The sequence below is a fragment of the Orycteropus afer genome, unplaced genomic scaffold, assembly GCF_000298275.1.
Source record: "Orycteropus afer afer isolate SDZICR_OR568_19922 unplaced genomic scaffold, OryAfe1.0 scaffold00460, whole genome shotgun sequence".
In the NCBI taxonomy this organism is placed as follows: Eukaryota; Metazoa; Chordata; class Mammalia; order Tubulidentata; family Orycteropodidae; genus Orycteropus; species Orycteropus afer.
Window position 1 is genome coordinate 1,786,900 of NW_006922047.1, and position 23,404 is coordinate 1,810,303.

The 23,404-nt window shown below is 56.1% G+C and overlaps 1 protein-coding gene across 1 annotated transcript in view; it reads left to right on the plus strand.

Moving 5' to 3' along the window:
* The window catches only part of CACNA1A (calcium voltage-gated channel subunit alpha1 A), a 285,317-nt gene extending 262,628 nt beyond the window's left edge, over positions 1–22,689 (plus strand). Inside the window, exons 36-48 of the mRNA XM_007954375.1 lie at positions 512–662; positions 3,925–4,052; positions 6,241–6,337; positions 8,739–8,844; positions 15,754–15,861; positions 16,007–16,107; positions 17,422–17,531; positions 17,635–17,773; positions 17,923–18,036; positions 19,311–19,346; positions 20,423–20,609; positions 20,987–21,237; positions 21,997–22,689. Coding sequence (XP_007952566.1) covers positions 512–662; positions 3,925–4,052; positions 6,241–6,337; positions 8,739–8,844; positions 15,754–15,861; positions 16,007–16,107; positions 17,422–17,531; positions 17,635–17,773; positions 17,923–18,036; positions 19,311–19,346; positions 20,423–20,609; positions 20,987–21,237; positions 21,997–22,689 — 2,221 coding nt within the window. The remainder of the gene's footprint in view (positions 1–511; positions 663–3,924; positions 4,053–6,240; positions 6,338–8,738; positions 8,845–15,753; positions 15,862–16,006; positions 16,108–17,421; positions 17,532–17,634; positions 17,774–17,922; positions 18,037–19,310; positions 19,347–20,422; positions 20,610–20,986; positions 21,238–21,996) is intronic.
* Positions 22,690–23,404: the final 715 nt, after the last annotated feature.

Below are 23,404 nucleotides of genomic sequence, written 5' to 3' on the forward strand. Positions count from 1 at the left end.
GCCTTCAGAGGAGGCCAGCAGGGCTGTCAGAATTTTAAATAAGGGGCTCAGGAACACCTCCCTGAGTGACATATGAGAGAAATAGATGAGGGAGGAAGCCACGGGGATGTCTGGAAGGGCATTGCAGGTAGAAGGGAGGGTACAGTAAGGACAGAAGCCCTGAGGCAGAAGTATGGCTGACATATTTGAGGAAAGCAAGGAGCCCAGTGTGCCTGGGGCACAGTAACTGATGGAGACAACAGTAAAAGGTGGTAGCTACCTGCAAGGCTTTTAAAGCATGCCTCTATCCCCAGGCTCCCACAGGACCAGTTGAATCCACATCTGTGCAGGTGGGCCATTGGTATCAGCATAGTTTAAAATGACCCAGATTGTTGTCACAGCGGAGGATGAGACCCCCCTCCTAGAGCTCCAGAACCCAGTGCTTACCCACCAGGCTCTCCCACCTCTGGTAGTGTTGGGATCCAGGTGGGGCCGGGCATCCAGGCCCCTGACGCCTCCTCTCTGTCCTCAGGAGTGCCACCGGGGAGGCCTGGCACAACATCATGCTGTCCTGCCTCAGTGGGAAGCCGTGTGATAAAAACTCTGGCATCCTGACTCCCGAGTGTGGCAACGAATTCGCTTATTTCTACTTCGTTTCCTTCATCTTTCTCTGCTCATTTCTGGTGAGTCTATGGACATGTGAGTTTCTTAACCGTGGCACTGTTGACATTTGGGAATGATCATTCTTTGCTGCAGGAGGTTCTGTCTTGTGCATTGTTGGGTTTTTAGCAGCATTTCTGGCCTCCATCCATCAGATGTCTCCAGACTTTGCCAGGTTTCCCCTGGGAGGCAAAACTGCCCCAGTTAGAACCATTGGGTTGTGCTGGGGGAACAATGATGGGGCTGAGAGCCTCCAGCTGAACTGGGAAGATTGCCACCTGCTCTCCCTGAGCTGGGTGTCTGCCTCTGCACAACCAGGAACAGGAAGAAGGAGTTGGTGCATAAACGTTCTCTAGGGGGCTGTGGGGTTTTGCAAGGAATAGTTTTTCACTCAAAACTCAAAACCAAACTCGCTGCCATCGAGTCGATTCCAACTCATAGCAACCACCATTGAGATTCCAAGGCTGTAGATCTGTATGGAAGCAGACCATCTTTCTTCTGCAGAGAAGCTGGTGGGTTTGAAACACTGCCCTTTGGTTAGCAGGCAAATGCCTTAACCACTACACTACCAGAACTTCCTCCATTTTCACTGGTAAAGGATAAATTTGCCAGAAGGAGAAAAGTTAATCTTTTAGGACCTGAGAGTTAGAAACACTGCCAAAAGATTAAAACCAGGAGCCTAGAAAGCAAAAGGAATCAGGGATCAGAGGAGCTGCCTTGCTCCGTTTCCTTCCTCTCTCTTGCAGCCTTTCTGGAGCCTCATCTGCACACACCTCTTTTGTGTCACACTCTCCTTGTATCAGCCAGAGCACAGTCAGAACAGAACCTATCTAGGTGTTTGAGTCACAAGAGATTGAATGCAGGGATTGGCTACACAGTGTTGAAAGAGCAAATGCAGGACATGGAAGTCAACAAGGCTTCCTAATGGCAGGCAGGCGGCTGCCACCCCTGTTGTTAGCTGTTGTCAAGTTGACTGTGACTCATAACCCATGTGACAGAGGAGGATTTCCCCACAGGGTTTCCTAGGCTGTGATCGTTAGAGCAGATAACTAAGTCTTTCTTCCATGGAGCCTTTGGGTGGGTTCGAATCACCAACCTTTTGCTCAGCAGCTGAGCACTTAACCGTTGTGCCACCAGGGCTCCTTGGCTACCATCCCTAAGGCTGGGAAGTAAAAGGAAAATAGGGTGTTATCAGCACTCAAGAGGTCAGAGGAGGGCCTTGTGTGTCTGAGACTCAGGCCTCAGTGGGAGAGGCATTGCATGGCTGGATTTTGGAGCCATGCCATAGGTTTCAACACTCCAGGGTGTGCTGGTGCCCAAACTGTCTGCAGACAGTGGACAGTTGCAGACCCCACACTGGAAGCAAAAGGAGCCCCTTCTTCCCCCCACACCAGTCCAGTCTCCTGACAGTGGCTCCCACTGGCAGGATGAAGCAAAGGCCAGCTGCCAAGGGTATATGGGAGGCATGATTTGGCTCCCAACCCAAGTACCGCAATCTGTTGGTGAATGCCCCCCACACCCACCCTCTTCAGACCAGTGATCTCACACCAAAAAGACCACAGCCTCACACTGTCTCCCCTTCTAGCATCTGCAGCTGCTGACTCTATAGATCAATCACTTCCACATCCTCAGAAGAAAGACTCTGAATAGGCCAGCCCACCCCCTGGTCAGATAGCTATCCTTGTCCAAGAAACTGTGGGTGAATACAGGGATAAGATCTTCTTAATAACCCACCAGAGCAAGGCAAGCACCCAAAAAGATTTCTACCACACTAGACTGTTAGTACCCCAAGGGCGTGGATTTCTGCTTTGCTCACTGCAAAATCCTCAGCACCTAGGACAGCGCCTGTCACACGGCAGGTGCTGTCTATATCTTGATATGATGGATTAAAAGTTAAAAAGAAAAGTAAGGGACACATAGGATAGCAGGTCATTTGTTAAGTATCCATTATATTTAAACTTTCATTAAATACTTACTACGTGCTCAACCTTATACTAGGCACAGGGGTACAGGAGAGACCACAGTTCTCTCACAGCTTACAATGCTGGTGGGCCGACAAGTGAACAGACAAGCAAAGCAATCTGTCTAGTATGTGCTATGATGGGGAGAAGCTCAGACTAAAGGATGAGAAGATAACCAAAAAATGTCTACAGGGCCAATGAGCATACATTCTAAGAGCAAAAAGTAGATCACATATTAGTCTGAATTGGTTGCAAGCAACAGAAACTCATGTAAAACTGACAAGCAAAGTACAATTCTCTGATTTATATAACTGAAAAGTCCAGGCAAGGCTGGATGCAGGCAAGTGCACCCCATCATGTCTCAGCTGTTCTCCTCCATACTGGCTTCATTCTCAGACTCTGTCCTTGCAGAAGCAAGATGGCTGCCAGAGAGTCCAGCAAAAATCCCAGGGAAGGTGCTCATTGGGCAACCTTCAGTCATACGATCTTACTTGAACCAATTACAGGCCTGGGTTATATGGTCACCACCTGTGCAGCCATAAAATGGGGTCAGCCTTATCTCAGTATGGAGTCTAAATTTAGGGGGGCAGAGGCAGGCACTGTTACCCAAAGGGATAATGGGTGCTGGGAAGACAGAAACAATGTCCACTAAGGGAGCAGCATATACAAAGTCCTGAAAACAAGACCAATACAAGCTCCCCATGTGCTGAGGACTAGCACGTGAAAAAGTGCTACAAAATACAGACAAGGGCAGGAAATACCACCTACCCACCCATTCACTCACCTATCCACTCATCTATCCATGACCCACCCACCCATCCATCCAACCATCCACCCACCCACCCACCCACCCATCTATTTGTCTAGGAAATACTTGCTGAGTACTTATTTTGTGCTATGGCTAAGGATACAACCTAGAACAAAACCAGGCTTTTTACCTCACATGGAGTTCTCAATCTGGCCTTGTGGGGAACAAATATGGGATGATTTGGTATCATGGGGATCCCTTTGGCATGGGCCTCATTTCACGTACCTCCCCCTTCCTCTCTCTGATTCTTACCATTCTTGATCTGTCTCTTCTTGTCTCTCTCTCCATCTTTCTCTGTTTCTCTCCTTCTGCCCTGTTTCCCCAACTGTCTCTCTCTGGATCTCCTTGAGTGAATGTGTGCCTCCTCTCTCCCCCCATGCCATCTCTTTCTCTGTCTCCCTCCTTTCCCATCTTGTCTCCCTCCTTCCCTCTTTCTGGGCCCCCATACGTGTGTGTTTGGCTCTTTCTCTTGCCCCTGCTCTCCCCGCTCTCTCTCGGCCCCCGGGGTGTCCGCAGATGCTGAACCTCTTTGTCGCTGTCATCATGGACAACTTTGAGTACCTCACTCGAGACTCCTCCATCCTGGGTCCTCACCACCTGGATGAGTATGTGCGTGTCTGGGCTGAGTACGACCCTGCAGCTTGGTAAGAAGTCCCCTTGAGTCCTCCAGCCACATCGCCTGCCTCTCCACAGAGCTGGACCCAGAGGAATTAGAGGGGATTACATAGGGGGGCAGGGGTAGGTCCAGAGGGAGGATGTGACAGTTGGCGCCCTCGAACACCCTGGGTCAAACACTCTGGGTACCACTTCTGTTCATGCCCCAGGCTTTCTGGGAAATGAGGGAGGAGTCACCCATGAGGAGTTCTGTGGAACCCTTGCCTCCAACTAGTCTCCCTCTGTCCCTCAGAGATCTCCAGAGGAGGACAGGTTAGCCAGGCTAAGCTTTAGAGAGGAAGCTGGAGGCCCTCAGCAGTGGTTCTCATGGACGTGTGGGGAGAGGGGCTGGCCTGGCTCCCTTGGCAGAAGGTGATCAGAGTGGCAGAGCCCAGCTCCCCCTGGAGCCTGGGGCCTTGGAGTAAGTGGTCGCTCAAGGCCAGGAATGGTTGCAGAACCACAGTGCTGGCTCAAGTGGGGTGCAGGACAAGTGGGCAGGAGGTTGAACTGCATTGAGTGCCCCAAGGCCCTTAGATCTTTTTGGCCACAAGGAGAGTGAGCTTCCCTTATCTCTGTAAGCACCAAAGTGCCCCCACCCTGCTGGTAGGCAGTGGTTTCCCAGGGGCATCTCCACTCTGTGCATGTGTACTGAGTACCCACTGTACGCCAAGCCCCTGGGCACTCAGAGATATAAACCACTAGCCAAGGATCCCAGTTTAGGCTGGGCTTGAGGCCTGAGGAGGTGTGACTTGGGGCCCTCAGCCACGTGAGCCCCATCTTCCTTTGGCCTCAGCGCTGGAAGGGAAGCCTGCCAAGGCAAGTGGAGAGGAGTTGGCCCCTGCCTCTCCTGCAGCCCCAGAAGAGTCCTCCATGAGCCCAAGAGGTTGGGGTGACCCACGGGTCTGGGGCTTGGCTTCTGGCTGGTTCCTAACTCTTCCTCTTTTGATTTTAGGTCACAGCAGTGGGATGCTGTCCCCCTCTATTCCACAAGCCCCCAGTGTAGGCCATGTAGACTGTGGAGGAGGGAGGTGCAGAGAGCACACTATGGGAGGTGCCCCCAGCCCAGAGCTTCCACACACCCCAACCAAACACTCAGCTCCAGGGTCGGGAAGTGTCTGGGAACGTATCCAGGACCTCCCCTCATCCCAAGTCACCCTGACCCTGCAAGCCAGGGTGTCTCCAGCCCTGACCTCACTGCATGCCTGGGAGCCAGTGTGGACACGGCTTGACCCCACACCGCCACTAACCCCCTCTCTTCTCCTTTCAGCGGTCGGATTCATTATAAGGATATGTACAGTTTATTGCGAGTAATATCTCCCCCTCTCGGCTTAGGCAAGAAATGTCCTCATAGGGTTGCTTGCAAGGTTTGATTTCCACTAAAACCTGCTAGCATCGATGGAATGAGTGTGGCTTGGGGTTCTTCAATATATATATTTCATATATATATATATATCTAAAAACAGAGCCATCTCTCTCTCTTGCATTAAACTAGAAAACTCTCTTAGCCAACAGAATGCAGTCACGTAGACTTGATGACGCATGGAACATACCTCTCCGTCCCCTCAGCCATTTCTGCTTGCTCTTAGCTGAAGCTGGCCATCCTGGGGTGTCCCCCGCACCCCAAACCAGACACATCCAGGGGATTGTGACTTGGCATTGGCCCTTCCATCACCTCCACTCTCCCCACCTCCTTGCCTCCCAAAGCCCCCAGCCCTCTTTCTGCCACCCCGGCCCCTCCTCCTCTCCTAGGCCCCCTCAGAGACCAGCCTCAGCCAAACCAGAGAACTTGACCCATCTGTAAAAAGACTCATTAACCAAAGCACGGCTCCAGGTGCCGCCAGAATTGTAGCTCAGAGTCACAACGCAACCTGACTTTTCTCTTGTCTTTCTCTCTCTCTCTGCTCGTAAGCAGTGGAATAATCTTTTTTTTTTTATTACCTTTTCTTCCATTTTTTCTCCTCTTTTCCATTTATTTGAAATACTTATTTTATTGTTCTCTGCATCTTTCTCTCTCTATTTTTTCGGCTCGTGTGGTTTTTTGGTTTGTTTGGTTTTTTTTTTTTTTTTTTTTTTTTTTTTTTTTTTTTTTTTCTTTTTCTTTTTCTTCTTCTGTTTCTTATCCCCTCCTTACACTTGCTTTGGTCCTCCGTTCCCCCTTTTTGTTTTCGGTGCTGCCAGGGGCCGCATGCCTTACCCGGACATGTATCAGATGCTAAGACACATGTCTCCGCCTCTGGGTCTGGGGAAGAAGTGTCCGGCCAAAGTGGCCTACAAGGTAGTCTACCCTTGCTGACCACCCACACCCGCCGGGCACTGGGGATTTTTAAGTGCTGACTGGAAACAGCCAGCCGAGTCTCTTTTTCTAGCGTTACTTTTTTTTTCTTTTTCTTTTCTCCTTGAGTAAATTGGTCATGACCCCCTCCTCTTGACTCTAACCAGTACAGTGTGTCCGTCCTTTTTGATGAGTGTCTTCGTGTTTTCAGAGACTCCATTATGGCCGACACGCCGGGGGGAGGGGGAGGGGAGCCCCCAGGTCCCCTTGAACCTGGCCCCCCAGGAACCAAATTGGACACAACAGGCTCCCGGGAGTCACGGCCGTGCCTTCCCTCTGCCCTCCCAGAGCGGCCCTCACACCCAGGCCAGAGCAGGTGCCTTGTGGGGCTCTGGCCCCGAGACAGGGCAAGGCACTGGCCCCACCTCTTGGATCTTTTTGTATCTTGAGTCCCAGATCCTGGACCCACACATACACCTGAAGCTGATCTCTGACCTAGGACCTTGGGAGATCTGAGACTTCCTGAGTAGCCCCCAGAGCCTCTCCTTCCCACCCTCTCCCCACGGCCCTCTGTCCCCTGGAGTTCCCAGCCCTGCCCATGTGCCACCCATTCCCCAAGACATCCCAACATGCCTCTCCATTGTTCCAGAGTGGACAGGTGGGCCACAGCTGGACCCCTGGACCGCGGCACCCGATGCAGGCCATGCACGTTGCCTTGGCGGGGCCCAGGGTGGGCAGGCACCATGGCGACCGGGGCGGTGCATGTTGGCTGAAGGGTGAGGGGTCTGCTGCCAGGCGGCTGGCCCGGGCCACCCCTCTGGACCCCTGCCCCAGAATCTCCCTTGGTGCCCAAGGACAGACGCTCTGTTCCCTCAGCCCATCCACAGGAAGTTCAGGGATGACTTTCGAAGGTCCTCCCTGCCAAAAGAATTACCCAGCAACCCCGTCCTCCCCAACTTCCAGCCCACCCTGTCTCCACAAGTCTTCCCATCCTTCTGTCAAGGTGGTTCCTGGGTTCTTGTCTGGTGAAGCCGCCTACCTGCAGCCTCTTTCCTCCCCCTCCATGCCCTACCTGGTCTGTCTGCTTCACCGTTTCTCCCTTCCCAGTCAAGGTCAGAGACAGTGACCTTCACTGGCACCTGTCCCTCCTCTCTCCAGTATCCCTCTTGTCCCTTCTGGTCTCTGCCCACCAGAGTGTCTTTGTGTGTGCAAAGGGGGAGGGAGCGCTTCCCCTTCTGACCTCTGTGTGCAGGGCCATTGCTGACCCACAGGCACCTTTGTGCTGAAAAGAAAGGCACCTCTTCCACAGGACACTTTGTCTGTTGGAAAGTTGTAATACGCCGACGTGGTGAGAACAAGACGCTTTTCTGCCATCAGATGGAAAGTTCTCCCATTTAATGCACAAATCCCCAATATCTAAGACCAGGAGCCTTTTGTGCAGTCCACAACCTGCACAGCTGTGCATGATGACCCTGTCTGCGTGTTTCTTTCTGTACTCCCTCTCTGTTCAGCCCTCCCACCTCCTTGTGTCCCACTCTAGATTTGCCATCTCCCTCCCAACTCTGTTTCCTGCTGACATGTGTCTGAATCTCCTCGGCCCTCCCCCTCCCCGTGCCCCCTGTTCCTGGGCTGGTGCACACCAGCCCAGCACCCACCCTCTCCCACGCCCCACCAGCACCGGGGACAGAGCCCCTGCCTGGGACACAGGGAGTCTTTCTGCCCTGGGCCACGGGACGCCTCCTCACCCCTCCCCCGCCATTGCACAGAGCCCAGCCCAGAATGCCCCAGATACACTCTCCACGGAGCTATGAATGAGTCTCAAGATTCCGTCTGCATGCGCCATCTGTGCTGCTCTGTGTCGGGCTCTGCATGGCTGCCAGGGGTCTGCCGTGGGGGACCGCTGCTGCTTGCAGCCTCTGCTCGCAAGCATGCTGTGGTCTGTGCCCATCTGGTCTGTCTTGAGCTGGGTTGTGCTGGGGGGCGGCGGGAGCCGGCGGCCCCAGTGGCCATGGCCATGGGCTTCTGCTTTGCTTCTGCACGCACTGCTGAGGACCGGGCCTGCGCGCTCTCTTCTTTGGGTCAGAACAGACGGGCCTTCCAGAAGAACTCTGGGGTCTGGCGAGATCTGGGCGATCCTGGGGACGCTGGCTCTAGGGCCCAGCAGGAGGGAGAGGGAAGAGCACGGACCAGGAGGCAGGAGAGGCCCTGTGCCCACCTTGCACGACCACCGGCCACCGAGGGGAACCAGCTGCCCGCACACTGGGGCAGGATGTATGAGGGTGGAGGTCCCCTCAGCTGCCGCCCTCAGAGTTCTTCCTGGGGCCCTCTGAGTGGGTGGGGTCTGGCTCACAGGGACCCAGGGAGGGATGCCTGGGAATGATGCCTGGCCTCTGGCATTCTGCAGAGGCTTCTGCGAATGGACCTGCCGGTAGCTGACGACAACACAGTCCACTTCAATTCCACCCTCATGGCCCTGATCCGCACAGCCCTGGACATCAAGATAGCTAAGGGTAAGGGCAGGGGCAGGGAGGATGAGGGAGACAGTGTGGAGCCAGGGCCTGTGGGCAGCCAGGTGTCCACCCCCACCCGCCTGCGACAGGGGCTGCTGCCCCTGCACCCCCTCCCTCCCTCATCCGTTCACTGCTCGGAACACACACGTCTGCTTCTGAAGGAGGTGAGGTGGTGAGTCACTGGTTACTCGGGGCAAAGTGTACCAGGCAGAGGGAAAAGCAGGTGCAAAGGCCCTGAGGTGAAGTGAGTGGCAGGAGGCACCACAGGCCAGGCTGCACTGGCTTCCACTATGTGTGTGGCGGGAACCATGCCAGGTCCAGAACAGAGGAAGGACTGACCCAATGACACTATCAGATGACGGTCCCTGTAGGGAGAAGAGACAGGGCCCAAAGCAGAGGCTGTAGCCATGACCCAGGGGAGACAGGATGGCAGCTTAGACTCAGAAGGTAAGGAAGGCTCAGACTCTGGATGTTTCCTGAGAGTCAAGGTCACAGGGTTGCTGACCAGGTGGATGTTAGCACAAGGGAAAAAGTCAAAGATGCCCCCAAGGTCTGGGCTGAGCACCTGAGAATGAGAAAGAGCCAAAGGGCAGGAGGAGGCCACTGGCCATGGCTCAGGAAGAGCAGAGCGGATGGATTTAGGGAGGGATGCTCAGGCTGTGATGGAGTTGGAGGCATCAGGCACTGGGTGAGCTGTCCATGGGGTGCGTGTGAACTGGGTAGACCTGGAAGCCCATGGCCAGCTCACTGTGCGGGGGGTGGGAGGGAGCCCAGGGCAGTGTGGGTTTTGGAGGCCACGTGGTAAATTCTCCAGGAGGAGGGATCAGATGCTACCCAGAGGCTAAGTAAGACATGTGCCAAGAAGCACAGAGCCATCATTGGTCACCTTGACCAGAGCAGCTTTGGTGGAGGGGTCAGGCTCTCCTGCCTGGATGGGGCTCCACACAACTGGGCAGTTGACAGAAGAGCAGGAGAGGGGGCAGTGTGACTACCAGCAGGACTGGCCCTGGTGACAGGCGAAAACGGACCAGAGAGGAGGCAGTGGGGAGAGGAGCTGGCTTTGTGGATGGCCCAGCAGAGTGCTGGAAACAGGGCTGCAGCCTGGGAGAGGGAAGCTGAGCCTCAGAGACACATGTTCCTTCCAGAGTCCTGAGGGGCTGAGGAGGAGGAACCAAGGCCACTGCATGGAACTCGTGGAGGAGAGCTACTGGGAAGGCAGGGGGGTGAGGGAGAGGGAGTCAGTCACTTCTAGTGGACGGCATAGGGAGGTGAGTTGAGGGCAGGTGTTTTCAGGGCTGGGAGACATGCAGGGGAGGTGTCTGCAAACAGAATGGGGAGAGCCACCAAAGGGAAAATGAAGGAGGCACAAGAAGTAAGGCTGATTGGGGCTTGGGAGACAGACAAAACAGGGCAAGGACTCCTCACACAACAAAGCCAAGGCGAGCAGCCCAGACCAACCAGGCAGCACCATGCATGTCGTCATTTAGGCCCAGGTTCTGGCCATCTTGTTGCTCTGCCCATCCAGGTTGTCTCCTTAATCAGCATGGTGGAAGCCGGTCAGATGGTCCAGGTCCCAGGCCAGGGAGGTGAGGACGCAGACAGTGAGCCCCAGTGTCCTTACCATCCTGTCAGGAGGAGTCATCTTCCACTGGATCACATTTCCTCTCTGCCACTGTCAACCTCATGGGTGACCTCTCCCTCTCCACACCTCAGTACCTGTGTTACTTACCTGTGCAGTGAAACAAATTATCACAAACTTAGCAGTTTAAAGCACACCTCTGATTAGCTCACAGTTCTGTCTGAAGGTCAGGAGTTGGGGGACTTGACTAGATTCTTTGCCCAGGGTCTACAAAGCCAAAGTCAAAAGTTCTTACCCAGTGTATTAGTTTTCTAGGGTGGTGATAACAAAGTACCTTAAAAAGGGTGGCTTAAAACAACAGAAATTTATTCTATCACATTTCTGGTGATATATACTGAGTAAATTTTTAAGATGCTTTCCCACTTTTGTTAATATAAAGTTAACAATATTTATAAACCTACATTTTCTTGATCTAGTGCATTCTATTGCATTCGGTGGGATTCAGGGATATCTACAGGACCATGTTCCCTCTGAAGGCTCTAGAAGATCCTTGTCTCTTCCGCCTTCTGGTGGCCCCAGGCATTCCTTGGTTTGTGGCCACGTCACTCCAACCTTTGCCTCTGTCATCACGTGGTGGTCTTCCTGTGTGTTTCTCTTCTTATTATAAGGACACCACTCACTGAATTAGCAGCAACCTTGGTGAATTCTTCTTAACTAATTACATCTGCAAAGGCCCAATTTCCAAACAAAGTCACATTCACAGGTACCAGAGGGAAGGGCCTGAACCTACCCATGTGAACTGCTAATAGCTGGGCTGGGTTCTTACCTGGAGGATGTGGGGAAGAATCTGCTTCCAAGACCATTCAGGTTGTTGGCAGAATTCAATCTCTAGCAGTTGTATGGATTTCCTACATATATCCCCTTCCCTTGGTGGTTGCTTTCAGCTCCTGGGGTCTCCTAGAGGCCGCTCTCAAGTCCTTGCCTGTGGCCCCCTCCATCTTCAACCAGCAATAGTGCATTGAGTTCCCTCTCTGACTTTCTCTCCTGTCATTGCCAGAGAAAGCTCTCTACTTCTGAAGAACTCACTTGATTGGGTCAAGCCCACCTGGACAATCTCTGTATCTTAAGATCAGTTGTCAGGACTTCATATCTGCAAAGTGCCTTCATAGCAGTCCCTAGATGAGTGTTTGATTGAGAAACCACAATCTTGGGAGGCAGCCTTAGAATTCTGCCTGCCACAGTTCCCTTGTCAATAAAATGGATCTAACAATAGCACCTACCTCCCTGTTACATAATGCTTTTGTAACTGAACCATTGTGGCCTCTAGAGGCCTGTGTTTAAGGGTTCCCAAGACCCTGCTCAGATTCAGTGATACTCTAGAACAACTCACAGAACTCAGAAAAAACATTATACTCACAGTTACAGTTTATTACAGCAAAAGGATATGGACCAAAATCAGCAACGGGGAAAGGTGCATAGGGTGGAGTCCAGGAGAGATGAGGAGTGAGCATCCAGATGTCCTCTCCCAGGGGAGAGGGCTTTATTCTCTCAGCCACGAGTGTGACCACCCACACAGAATATTGCCAACCAGGGGAGCTAAGCCAAGCCCTGAGGTGCAGGTCAGTTACATAGAGGTGGCTGATGCTCCATGACTGACCTTAGTTATTCCATCTCCAGCCCCTTCAGAGGTCAAATTAATACCATGTGTCCCAAGGGCCCCCACCATAAATCACGTTGGACTGTCTGGCATGACCCAAGCCCTCAGGTAGACAAAGACACTCTTACCAGGCAAGCTATTCCAGGGGCTTAGAGATTATCTCCCATTAGCCAATCAAAAGCAAGACATTAGGCCTGCTGAGTGCATGTTTTATTAGATGGCACACATCCCTGTCCAGAAGAAGGCCAGCTTGAAATCATTTAATGATGTTTCCATTGTTTAAATGTGCATGAAAGGTCCCTAGGGGGTGTGAATGGTTTGTTCTTGAAAAGTTAATAGTTCACATCCACCCAGCATGAGAAAGGTCTGGTAAGCTACAGGAAGATTACAGCCATTGGGTGGGGATTGTGCATGACATTCTTACACATCCAAGTCTAGGTTAGTGAACCAGAAAGGGTCTAAAGCAGTGGTTTTCAATGGGAGGTAATTCTGTCTGGAAATATTTTTGGTGGTTACAACTGAGTGGTGCTACTGAAGCCCTAAAGGAGCTCTGGTGGTGTAGTGGTTAAGGCATTTGGCTGCTAACCAAAAGGTTGGTAGTTTGAACCCACCAGCTGCTCCACAAAAGAAAGATGAGGCAATCTTCTTCAATAAAGATTTACAGCCTTGGAAACCCAATGGGGGTCACTATAGGTCAGAATTGACTTAATGGGAGTAAGTTTGATTTTGAGTTTGACTGGAGCCCTACTGGCCAGATTTTGTCTCTTGTACTTTCGACATGTTATCAGGAGGGACCAGTCCCTAGAGAAGGATATCATGCTTAGTAAAATAGAGGGTCAGTGAAAAAGGGGAAGACCCTCAACAAGATGGATTGACACAGTGGCTGCAGCATTGGGCTCAAGCACAGCAGCAATTGTGAGGATGGCATAGGACCAGGCAGTGTTTCGTTCTCTCGTGCGTAGGATTGCTATGCACCAAAACCAACTCAGCAGCGCCTAACAACAACACTGAGGCCTGTTGGTGCACTTGTCTGCTAACCAAAGGTCAGCGGTTTGAACCTGCCAGCCACTCTAGGAGAGAAGGATGTGGCAGTGAGCTTCTGTAAAGGTTTTTTGTTTTCTTTTTAACTGGAGTCTAGTGGGTCAAGGCTAGGGACACTGCTAAACACCATAAAATGCACAGGATGGCTCCCACAACGAAGAATGAGCCGATCCAAATGTCTACAGTGCTGTAATTGGAAAAACCTATCCAAACTCCCTTACCTCATTTAGATGCCAAGAACAGGTGTCTGTGTTTCTTTGTTAGAAACAGAAAACATACAAGCTGTAACGAGAAAGTGGCTCACTCTAACTGGGCATGTGTGTTCTCTTCTGTTCCTGCCGTGTGACCACTTCTCTGAGAAAGGTCCCTGAGACCCCAGGCTGCAGTAGATGGTGGTCATAGCTGTTCATTCCATCTGTTCCCATGAAGAAAGAAATCTGTTACAGGTTGGCCTTATGGGTCTGGAGACCCCACCCACAAAGAGGAGTCTCCCAAAGTTCTCCTACAATAGCCTTGACCATCCAGCTTGAGTCCAGGCCCACTGGGCAAGAGAGTTGGTCACTAGGTCCTCTCCCCCCATCAGCCCCACCTCCACACAGTGCAGCTCGTCCCAGTGACCACAGCCCTTGTGTCCTAATGCCATGTGACTATGAGTAGTAGACGGACAGACCATACCATGGAGCTCACTGAGACAGGCAGGAGACAACCACCTGTGGTGACGAGTACTGAGATTCAGAGTAAAGCAAGACAGAGGCTGGAGGGAAGGTGTTTCCAGTAGGGGATCAGCAAGAAAGCTCTTTCATAAAATGTTTGGGCAGAGACCTGAAGGAGATGAGGGAGGAAGACGTGGAGATATTTGTAGAATGATCAGTGGTGTCTGCAGAGGAAATAGCCCATTCAAAGGCCCTGAGGCAGGACCAAGCTGGTGTGTTTGATGAGCAGGGAGGAGACGCTTGTAACTCGAGTAGGGGGAGTCAGGGTAAGAGTGGGAGGAGGTGAGGGTGGGAGGTGATGGGCCATAGTGTGCAAGGCCTTGTGGGCCACAGGAGGACTTGTGCTTTTGCTCCAAGTGAGGTGGGAGCCACCAAGGTTCGGAGCAGAGAAGGAACATGACTGACACAGGTGCTCAGAGACAAGGAACAGACTGGAGTTGGGGGCAGAGCCAGGGGACAAGGATGGAAGTGCCTCCTCTGGTCCAGGCAGGAGATGAACAGCTCAAGGCCCGTCTCCTCCATATATCCACTCCAGCATAGAATTGAGGTTTCCCTTGTGAGTTAACAGAAGGGCCCTCCCAAAGCTCCCTCCCTACCATGAAGACATCTGTTTCAAGAGCTGCATCGGGAGAAGCGGAAGCGACTGTGCCTCGGAAAGTGCCTGGCAGATGTCTGTGCTGTGACCACCCCCTGGGAGGGAGATGCTGGGCAGGGGGTCCCCAGGCAGCCCAAGGAACGGAGAAGGGAGGGCAGATGCTGGCAAAGACAGGTGTCTGTGGCCACCTGGGAGAGGCCATGCAACAACAGCATGCTGGCACAGCCACAGTGCCAGTGAAATACTTCTGTACTGCCTGGTAGACCCCCAGGCCCGACTCCCCAGTGCCCTGCCCCTCCCCCACACCTCAAGCCACTCCAGGTGGCTGCCTGGCCCAGCAGGAGCGCTTCAGGCCATGGCTTTAGCTCTGCAGCCACACAGACTGCAGCCAGTGTGCTTTCTGTACCCTGGTGCACGGGCTGGGGGCCCAAAAACAGTGGGGCCAGGCTGGTAGATCCATTGGCACAGAGCCAGCTCTGCTGCTGTAACCAACAGCCCCAAGGTTCCTGTGGCTCCAACCAACAGAAGTTTCGTTCCTCACCCCCATTGTAGGCCTTTCATGGGCTGGCGGGGGCTCTGTGCCTCAGAGTCGCTTAGAGACTATGGCTGATAGAGCCGCCGCTGTCTGCACTGTCTCCAGCCACCCTGCCAGAGGGAAGGAGAATTCTGGAGGGTTCTGCCCTGGCCCCAGTGATACAGCGCTGCTCACACCTCACTGGCCCTTGCCCACAGCATGGGGCCAGCAAGGCCCACCCTCCCATCACTAATAGCAGGAGAGACTGGAATGCTGGCCAACAGCCTGAATGGCCAGCCAGCTGAGTGAGCAACCAAGGGTCGGATCCGGTGAAGGGCCTGCCCCTGGGAGGGGAGACGGGGAGCAGAAGTGGCTTCCTCTGCTGAGGGGGTCTAAGAGCATCTGGCCTCCCTGGGCCTCAGCCCAGCCTCAGGACCATCGCTCACGCCCAGTAATAATCAGCTGACCCAGGGCGACACACACATAACCCCGTGAGGCAGGTACAATCATCTCCATTTCACAGATGTGAAAACTGAGGCACAGAGAAGGGAGTGCTGCCCTGTCTGGGTCGCCCCATCGTAAGTGGGAGCCAGGATTGGGCCTGAGGCAAGCTGGCCGCTCCGAGTACTGGAACCAGGAGACTGGGCCAGGTCCCTGGGGCACTGGAGACCCTGTAGGGACCAGGACTCTCCAGAGTCCCTAGTTGGCAGGAGCTGCTGGCTTTGTGGCAGACACGGAGGCCAACCGAGGCCGTGCGGGCACCCTGGCTACCTAGGCAGGTGCTCAGGGCTGTCTGTGGGTATGTTTCAGGCGGAGCCGACAAGCAGCAGATGGACGCCGAGCTGCGGAAAGAGATGATGGCCATTTGGCCCAACCTGTCCCAGAAAACGCTGGACCTGCTGGTCACACCTCACAAGTGTAAGAGCAGAACCTCCTGGCCTCATCCTCCATCCCCGACCTGCTTGGGGGCGGGGGGAGTGAGGAGGCCTGGGGAGGGCATGGAAGCAGCTGGGGACAGGCCCAGCGGAGGCCCCCCACCCACGGTGAGCCCACCCTTCCCCAGCCACGGACCTGACAGTGGGGAAGATCTATGCGGCCATGATGATTATGGAGTACTACCGGCAGAGCAAGGCCAAGAAGCTGCAGGCCATGCGCGAGGAGCAGGTACGGCAGCCACTGCCCATGGCCGGGGGTCTGCGGGGGGCAGGCAGGAAACAGTGGCTTCTTCGTCACCATGGAAACCGGCCAAGACAAGGGTGTGGCCAAGCCCAGGCAGCAGTTGTTGTTGTTATGTGCTGTCGAGTCAACCCCGACTCATAGTGACCCCTCCTTGGGTTTCCAAAGCAGTATCACTACGGAAGTAGGATTGCCCAACCTTCCTTCCGAGGAGTGGCTGGTGGGTTTGAACCGCCAGCTTTCTGGTTAGCAGGCAAGTGCTTTAGCCACTATGCTGAAGCCCAGGCAGGTCACTGAAAAGTAGGGTCGAGCCAAGGAGCTACATCCTGGGTTAATTCATCTGTTGGACCAGCAGTTTTTGAGCATCTACTGTGTGCCAGACACTGTACTAGGTAGGCCCAAGGGTGCAGCTGTGAGCAAACAAAGCAGAATCCCTCCCCTTACGGTCCAGTGGGGGAGACACAATGAGGCAGATAGAGGACTAAGTGATACCACACATAAGAGGGTGGTGGGTGCTGAGAGAAACTGGCTAGAGGGAACATAGGAGGGCGGGGGTAGAGGGGGCCAAGGACCTCCCTGAGGAGGTAATGTTTGAATGAAGATGAAGGAAGAGAGGAGGCAGTGAACCAGGCAGAGATCTGGGGAAGGGTGCTCCAAGCAGAGGGAACGGCCAGTGCAAAGGCCCTGAGGCTGAACTGTGTATGCCTTGTGAGTTCGGGGAACAAGGAAGAGGCAAGTAATAGTGGAAGAGAGTGAGCAGGAGGGAAAGTGGGAGGAGAAGAGGGCAGGGAGTTGACAAGGCGTGTGCAGCAGGGCCTTGCAGGTCCTGGGGAGAACATGAGCTTTCACCCTGAGTGAGGTGGGCGCCATGCAGGGTTCTGAGCAGAAGGACACGACCTGGCTCAGGTGCTCACACGCGCCCTCCAGCTGCCATGGAGGGAACTGACTGGCATCCAGTGCAGAGCCAGGGGACCAGAGAGGAGATTGTGCTGCTGCAGGTGGGAGATGAGTGAATGTGACCCGGTGGTGGCTGTGCAGTGGGGAGAAGTGGGCAGTGTCTGCACAGATTTGGAAGGATAGTAACTGGACTGCCTAATGGCTCAGATCGGAGGGTGTGCGTTGGCAGTATCAGCAGTGACTTCTGGGATTTTGTCCTGGACAGGGGGCTGAACAGCCCCTCCACAGTCTTCTCCCCTGGAGCCAGAGCTCCTGCCATTCCACTGAGAAGCTTGGCACTGCCCTCACCTGCCTCCTGTGCCCACTGCTGCCTGTGTGCACACACGCTGCCCTCTGCACCCCCAGAACCGGACACCCCTCATGTTCCAGCGCATGGAGCCCCCATCTCCGACGCAGGAGGGTGGGCCTGGCCAGAATGCTCTCCCCTCTACCCAGCTGGACCCAGGAGGAGGCCTGTGAGTGGCACTGTGGGCAGGGTGAGGGAAGGACATCAGGTCCCAGGGTGGGGGAGCCTCTGAAAAGTCCACAGCCATCCTCCCTCTCCTCCCCTCCACGCAGGATGGCTCATGAAGGTGGCCTCAGGGAAAGCCCATCCTGGGTGACCCAGCGGGCCCAGGAAATGTTCCAGAAGACGGGCACATGGAGCCCAGAGCAAGGACCACCCACCGACATACCCAACAGCCAGCCCAGCTCTCAGGTGCTTCTGTCCCCCCACCACACCCCCAGCCCCCAGTCCAGGCAGGTCAGGAGGTCATCGTCTGGGCCACTCCATGCAGGCCAGTGGGGCCAGGCCTTGGGGTCCAGGCGCCAGGCCCTGGGGCTCACCACCTCACCATCTGCCCGCAGTCTGTGGAAATGCGAGAGATGGGCAGAGACGGCTACTCGGACAGTGAGCACTACCTCCCCATGGAAGGCCAGGCCCGGGCCGCCTCCATGCCCCGCCTCCCTGCCGAGAACCAGGTGAGGGGCTTTCACCAACCCCCACCCTGTGGGCTGGACCTCCCGGCGCAGGGCTGCCTGAACCTCTGCATCCTCAGAGCAGCATACAGGCCCCGCCCACCACACCTGGAGCACTTCTGGCCTCATCCTCTTAGCCCTTCCCAAATGGAGGGCTGAGCTGGGCAGCAGAGGGGTGCCAGTGGGGCAGGGGACAGAGGTGGATGTCACTGCCGAGTGAGTTCTCTGCCGTTTTGGAGGGTGCTAGAGGACTATGGGAGAGGATTGCTTAGCCCAGATAACCACTTCAGACAAGACTCCTCCCTGTACACATGTGCACACACATGCACACACACACGCATGTGTGATCTGCTCAGGGAACTTAGCAGGTCCTAGAATCTGGTAGCAGGCAAGGTAAAGGGCGGGGTGTGGGGTGGGTCTGTGGGCAGCTGGGGTTCGTATTTCCTGTCTGGTCTCTGTGGGGTCTGCTGTGGGGGACAAGGGTGTGTGCCTGATGCGTGTCTCTATGTGGCTGCTTTACCCAGCTGCAAGGGGGCAGGGAGGGGAAAAGGCACAAGGCACAGGGGGAGGAGGGTGGCTGGTGATCCCCCTGCCCCAAGCCCCTGGGGACAGAGCTACCAGAAGCATGACTGGCTGCCTTCCCAGCCTGAGAGCAGGAGCCCAAGGGCCCCGCCCATCACCCCAAGCTTTGACAACAGGGAGGAGAACAGGGAATGAACAAGGAACGCCCCGCCTGAGGGCTGCAGTGGGCTGGCCCCGCAGGGCAGCATGGCTGGCTGGGGCGCGCTTCCTTCGTGGTGTGCCTTGGCATCTGCACGGGGTGGGAAGCTATGCTGTTCCCGGGGGACCAGAGTCACCCAATGGCCTGGCCCCTGGCTGCTGTGAACCTGGGGCACCCAGCCTGCATGTGGCTCCCAGTCCTGCCACCCGGCTGAGCTGCTGGGCCCGAGGAGGGGTGAGCAAGTGCCAGCCGGAGCCCTTCTGTTGGTCTCGTGCCTCCGCCATCTGTCTGTCTGTGTGTCTCCTGTCTGCCTCCTCTGATCTCAGCTGCCATGTGCCCACCTGTGCCTGTGGGAGGCCAACCAGCCTGGCCCAGGGGCACCCACACACCCGGACTCTAATCTCTCTCATCTCTGCCTTCTCCCTCCTTCTCAGGTTCCTCTCCCCTCCTGGCATCACCTCCATGGCCACCACCTCCTAACTTTCCCTGTGGGCTTTTATATTTATTTTCTTCTTTCTGTTTTTTCTGTGTGCACCATCCCGTGGGGCTGTGACAGAGGAGAAGGGGCCGGCCACGTGGGAATAACCTCAGTGTATGTACCAAACCTGCCCACTGCCCACTCGGCTCCGGCCCCCTCTTCTTCCCCACCCCCTTCGTGAGAGTCCTGTCATCTCTCCTTTCCTCAGACCCCACCCTTTCTTTGCAGACACACCCCCCTCTGTGGAGCCCCACCCTCGTGTGTTGTGTCCTTTGTGTGCCCATGTGTGCAGAGCGGGCCCCCCACCCCCTTCAGAGTTCCAAGCTGGGGGGACCAGCTCTCCAGAGAAACCTGGCCTGCTGGCCCCTCCTGGCCCACCCTGCACTTCCTTCTAAGAGTCTTGTCCCCCTGCCCTCTGGCCCTGTAGCCCTTCATACTCCTCCTTGGGCAGTGCCACCAGCAGCTCAGCTAGGCCGGGCCCTGGGGATGTCGCCCCATCTTCCTCTCCTCTGCCTGTGCACGCAGAGCCTCCTGGGCCTCCTGTGTTTAGGGCATGAGGCCCCCCAGCTGCAGGCCAAAGATGAGGCAAGACAGCTCCAGGGTCTCAAGTGCCAGGGTGGCCCCTCAGGAACTTCCTAGACTTAGGTGGTCTGGAGAACACGGCTCCTGGTTGGCCTAGAGGACAGAGAGTTGGGGTGCGGGTGCCTGGCCATGAGCTGCAGACCTTGACCACACAGGGGCGAGGCTGCCCAGTGACGGGACACCCAGGTTTGCACCCATGATGGGGAGAGCCCAAATGGATGCCCCCTTACCGCCAGCTGGACAGCCTATGCCTGGAGGGGCCCCAGGGCAGGGGTAAGCTCTGTGGGCGTCTGAGAAGCAACGAGGGGGGGATCAGATGGTCCTGCTGACCAGAACTCAGGTAGGGGCAGGATAGAACAGCCTTGTCTTTGGGGACAGAGGGCCCGGGGCCCCCAGGGTGTGACCCCTGGAGCAGGCAGGCCAGGCTCCTGGGGGTTCCAACTGCATCAGATCCCGGGCCCCATCACACCCCCTGGGCCCCACCCCAGATGGTCACTCCCAGGCACTGCCTGCCCCTGCCAGGCACCTGCCCTAAGCCAGGCAGTCATTCAAGGGAAAGATGGGACTGCATGGAGCCTGACCTGCAGCCCTCTGGCCTGTCCCCCCAGACCATCTCAGACACCAGCCCCATGAAGCGTTCAGCGTCTGTGCTAGGCCCCAAGGCCCGGCGCCTGGACGATTACTCCCTGGAGAGGGTGCCGCCTGAAGAGAACCAACGGCACCACCAGCGGCGCCGAGACCGGGGCCACCGAGCCTCTGAGCGCTCCCTGGGCCGCTATACGGACGTGGATACAGGTAGGCCAGCCCACCTAGCTCAGGGGCGGAAGCTTCTAGAAGGGAGCAGGGAAGGGGAGAGAAGAGGAGGTGGGGCTGGGGTCAAGGCTGAGGGGAGATAAAGGGAGGGTGTAGCACTTGAAACAACCCTCAAGGGGGAGGGGACCAGAGGGATCACCCTCCCCAGGAAAGGGCCCTGGCTGCTGCTTGGAGCCTGAGCACTGGGCCCCCTGCACCAGGTTCCCCCACAGTGCCCTGGGGAAGGTTCCTCCCTCTAGCTCACCCCAAAGGACCCTCTCTCAAGCCTCAGGACACTCCTGGTGGGCTCCTGTGTGCACATCCTACACCAGCCCCACTCACGGATGTCTGTCTGCCCTTCTGACTCCTGCCTGCCCCAGGCTTGGGGACAGACCTGAGCATGACCACCCAGTCCGGGGACCTTCCGTCGAAGGATCGTGACCAGGAGCGAGGTCGGCCCAAGGACCGGAAGCACCGGCAGCACCACCACCACCACCACCACCACCATCCCCCGCCCCCGGACAAGGAGCGCTACAGCCAGGAACGGCCCGACCACAGCCGGGCCCGGCCCCGGGACCAGCGCTGGTCCCGCTCCCCCAGCGAGGGCCGCGAGCACATGGCACACCGGCAGGTGGGTGTGGGTGGGTGTGGCGGCGTCGCCCCAGCCTCTGGAAGGCTGGGTGCCAGAGGCTGTCCTTCCCCCACCTCAGGAGCCCTCCCCGCCCCCCGCAGGCAAAGAGCTCTGGCTCCGCCCAAGGCAGGGTCCCCACTTTGAGCCGTGACCTCTGACCCTGGCCACCACTGGGATGCCCCAGCCCTGCTTTCCAAGCCAGAGGGCCCAGGCGGGTGGACCCTGCCCCTGTCACCTGGCTCCCGACTGTGCCCCGGCTCCCCAGCGCCTGCGCGCCGCCCGCCCGCCCGCGGCTGCTTCCGCCTTGGTTGTGGATCCCGTTTGCGTTCAGCAGCTGGCCTCTCGGCTCATGCCCCGCTGTCTCTGCTTTCCTTTAACCTCGGCTTCCCTTTTTGTTTCAATTATGATTTCTGTCCTCTGGACGCCTGTGAGTAATTTTTGAAACTTCTGCTATTTTAACCCCGAAACTTACAAAACTCCATTTCTCATTTTCTCTTTTCACTTTGTTGTGTTGGTTTTTGACTCCCCCCTCCTGTCTCTCTCACTCCCCTCCTCCCTGTGGCTGTCGCTTTTCCCCTTTTTTTTCCACTCAAACGTCCTGTGTCCTCGTCCTCTCCTCCTCCTCCTCCTCCTCCTCCTGCCCCCCCTTCCCCTTTGCTCCCCTCTCTCCCTCTCGTCCTCTGTGTCTCCTCCCGTCTCTCTCTGGTTGATTTGGTTGTATCTTTTTTTTTGATTTCCTTTGTTTCAATTTTCGTGTAGGGCAGTAGTTCCGTAAGTGGAAGCCCAGCCCCCTCAACATCTGGTACCAGCACTCCGCGGCGGGGACGCCGCCAGCTCCCCCAGACCCCCTCCACCCCCCGGCCACACGTGTCCTATTCCCCTGTGATCCGTAAGGCCGGCGGCTCGGGCCCCTCGCAACAGCAGCAGCAGGTGGCACGGCCGAGCCGGGTGGCCACCAGCGGCCCGCGGAGGTACCCGGGCCCCGCGGCCGAGCCTCTGGCCAGCGATCGGCCGCCCGCGGGGGGTCACGGCAGCAGCCGCTCGCCCGGGATGGAGCGGCGGGTCCCAGGCCCGGCCCGGAGCGAGTCCCCGAGAGCCTGTCGCCACGCCCGGTGGCCGTCGTCCGGCCCGCACACGTCCGAGGGGCCTCCAGGGCCCAGGCACCACGGCTACTACCACGACTACGACGAGGCCGATGGCCTGGGCGGCGGGGACGAGGTGGCCGGGGTCTATGACACACCACCCCCCGCCCGACACACGTCCTCGGGCGCGGGGCGCTCGCCCAGGACTCCCCGGGCTGCGGGCCCAGCCTGCGCCTCGCCTTCCCGGCACGGCCGGCGGCTCCCCAATGGCTACTACCCGGCCCACGGACTGGCCAGGCCCCGCGGGCCGGGCTCCCGGAAAGGCTTGCACGAACCCTATAGTGAGACCGATGACGACGACTGGTGCTAAGTCCGGGCGTGGTGGCGCCCGCGCCCGCCCCACTCCCACGCACCCCACGCACACACCCACCCGGAGGAGCCGCGCGGAGGCCGCGGGGCGCGGGCGGAGGGCCCGGGAGGGGACCTGCCCAAAGACCTCGGACTCTGGAGGCACGAGGGCTGGCGGGGACACCAGCGTGTCCTGCAGAGACCCTCGGCCAGACAAGGCCCCCCCCCTGGTCAGTGAAGTCGCCCCCGCTCAGCCCCGACCTCCTGAGCGGCTACCTTTTGGAGAAAGCGGAAAAACCACACCGCCAAGGGATTCGAATTAGCGCAGCCATTTTTGGAGAACCTTGGGAAAAATGGGGGAAAAAAAAAAAAACATTTTTAAAAGAAAAAAATGAGGAGAAAAAAAATAATAGCTTCTATTGATGAGTTTTATCATCTCAACTGAATCTTTCCTTTCCCTGGTGAACGCGAGCTGGTGGCCGTGTGTGGAGGAAGAGCCGGAAGCCATGCGGAGACAGCGCCCCACACAAACCTCCACCAGACAGACACACACACCCCACACACTTTCTCAGACACACACAGGAGTGCTTGCTGGTTACACCAAACCCTACTATTACTGCCTGCAGAAATCAATTTAAAAAAAATACACAATTTTAAAAAGGACAAAAAAATTAATGATTGAGAAAAGAAGCATTTTTTTCTGACATTTGGTCCTGCTTGAAATAACAAAAGAAAAA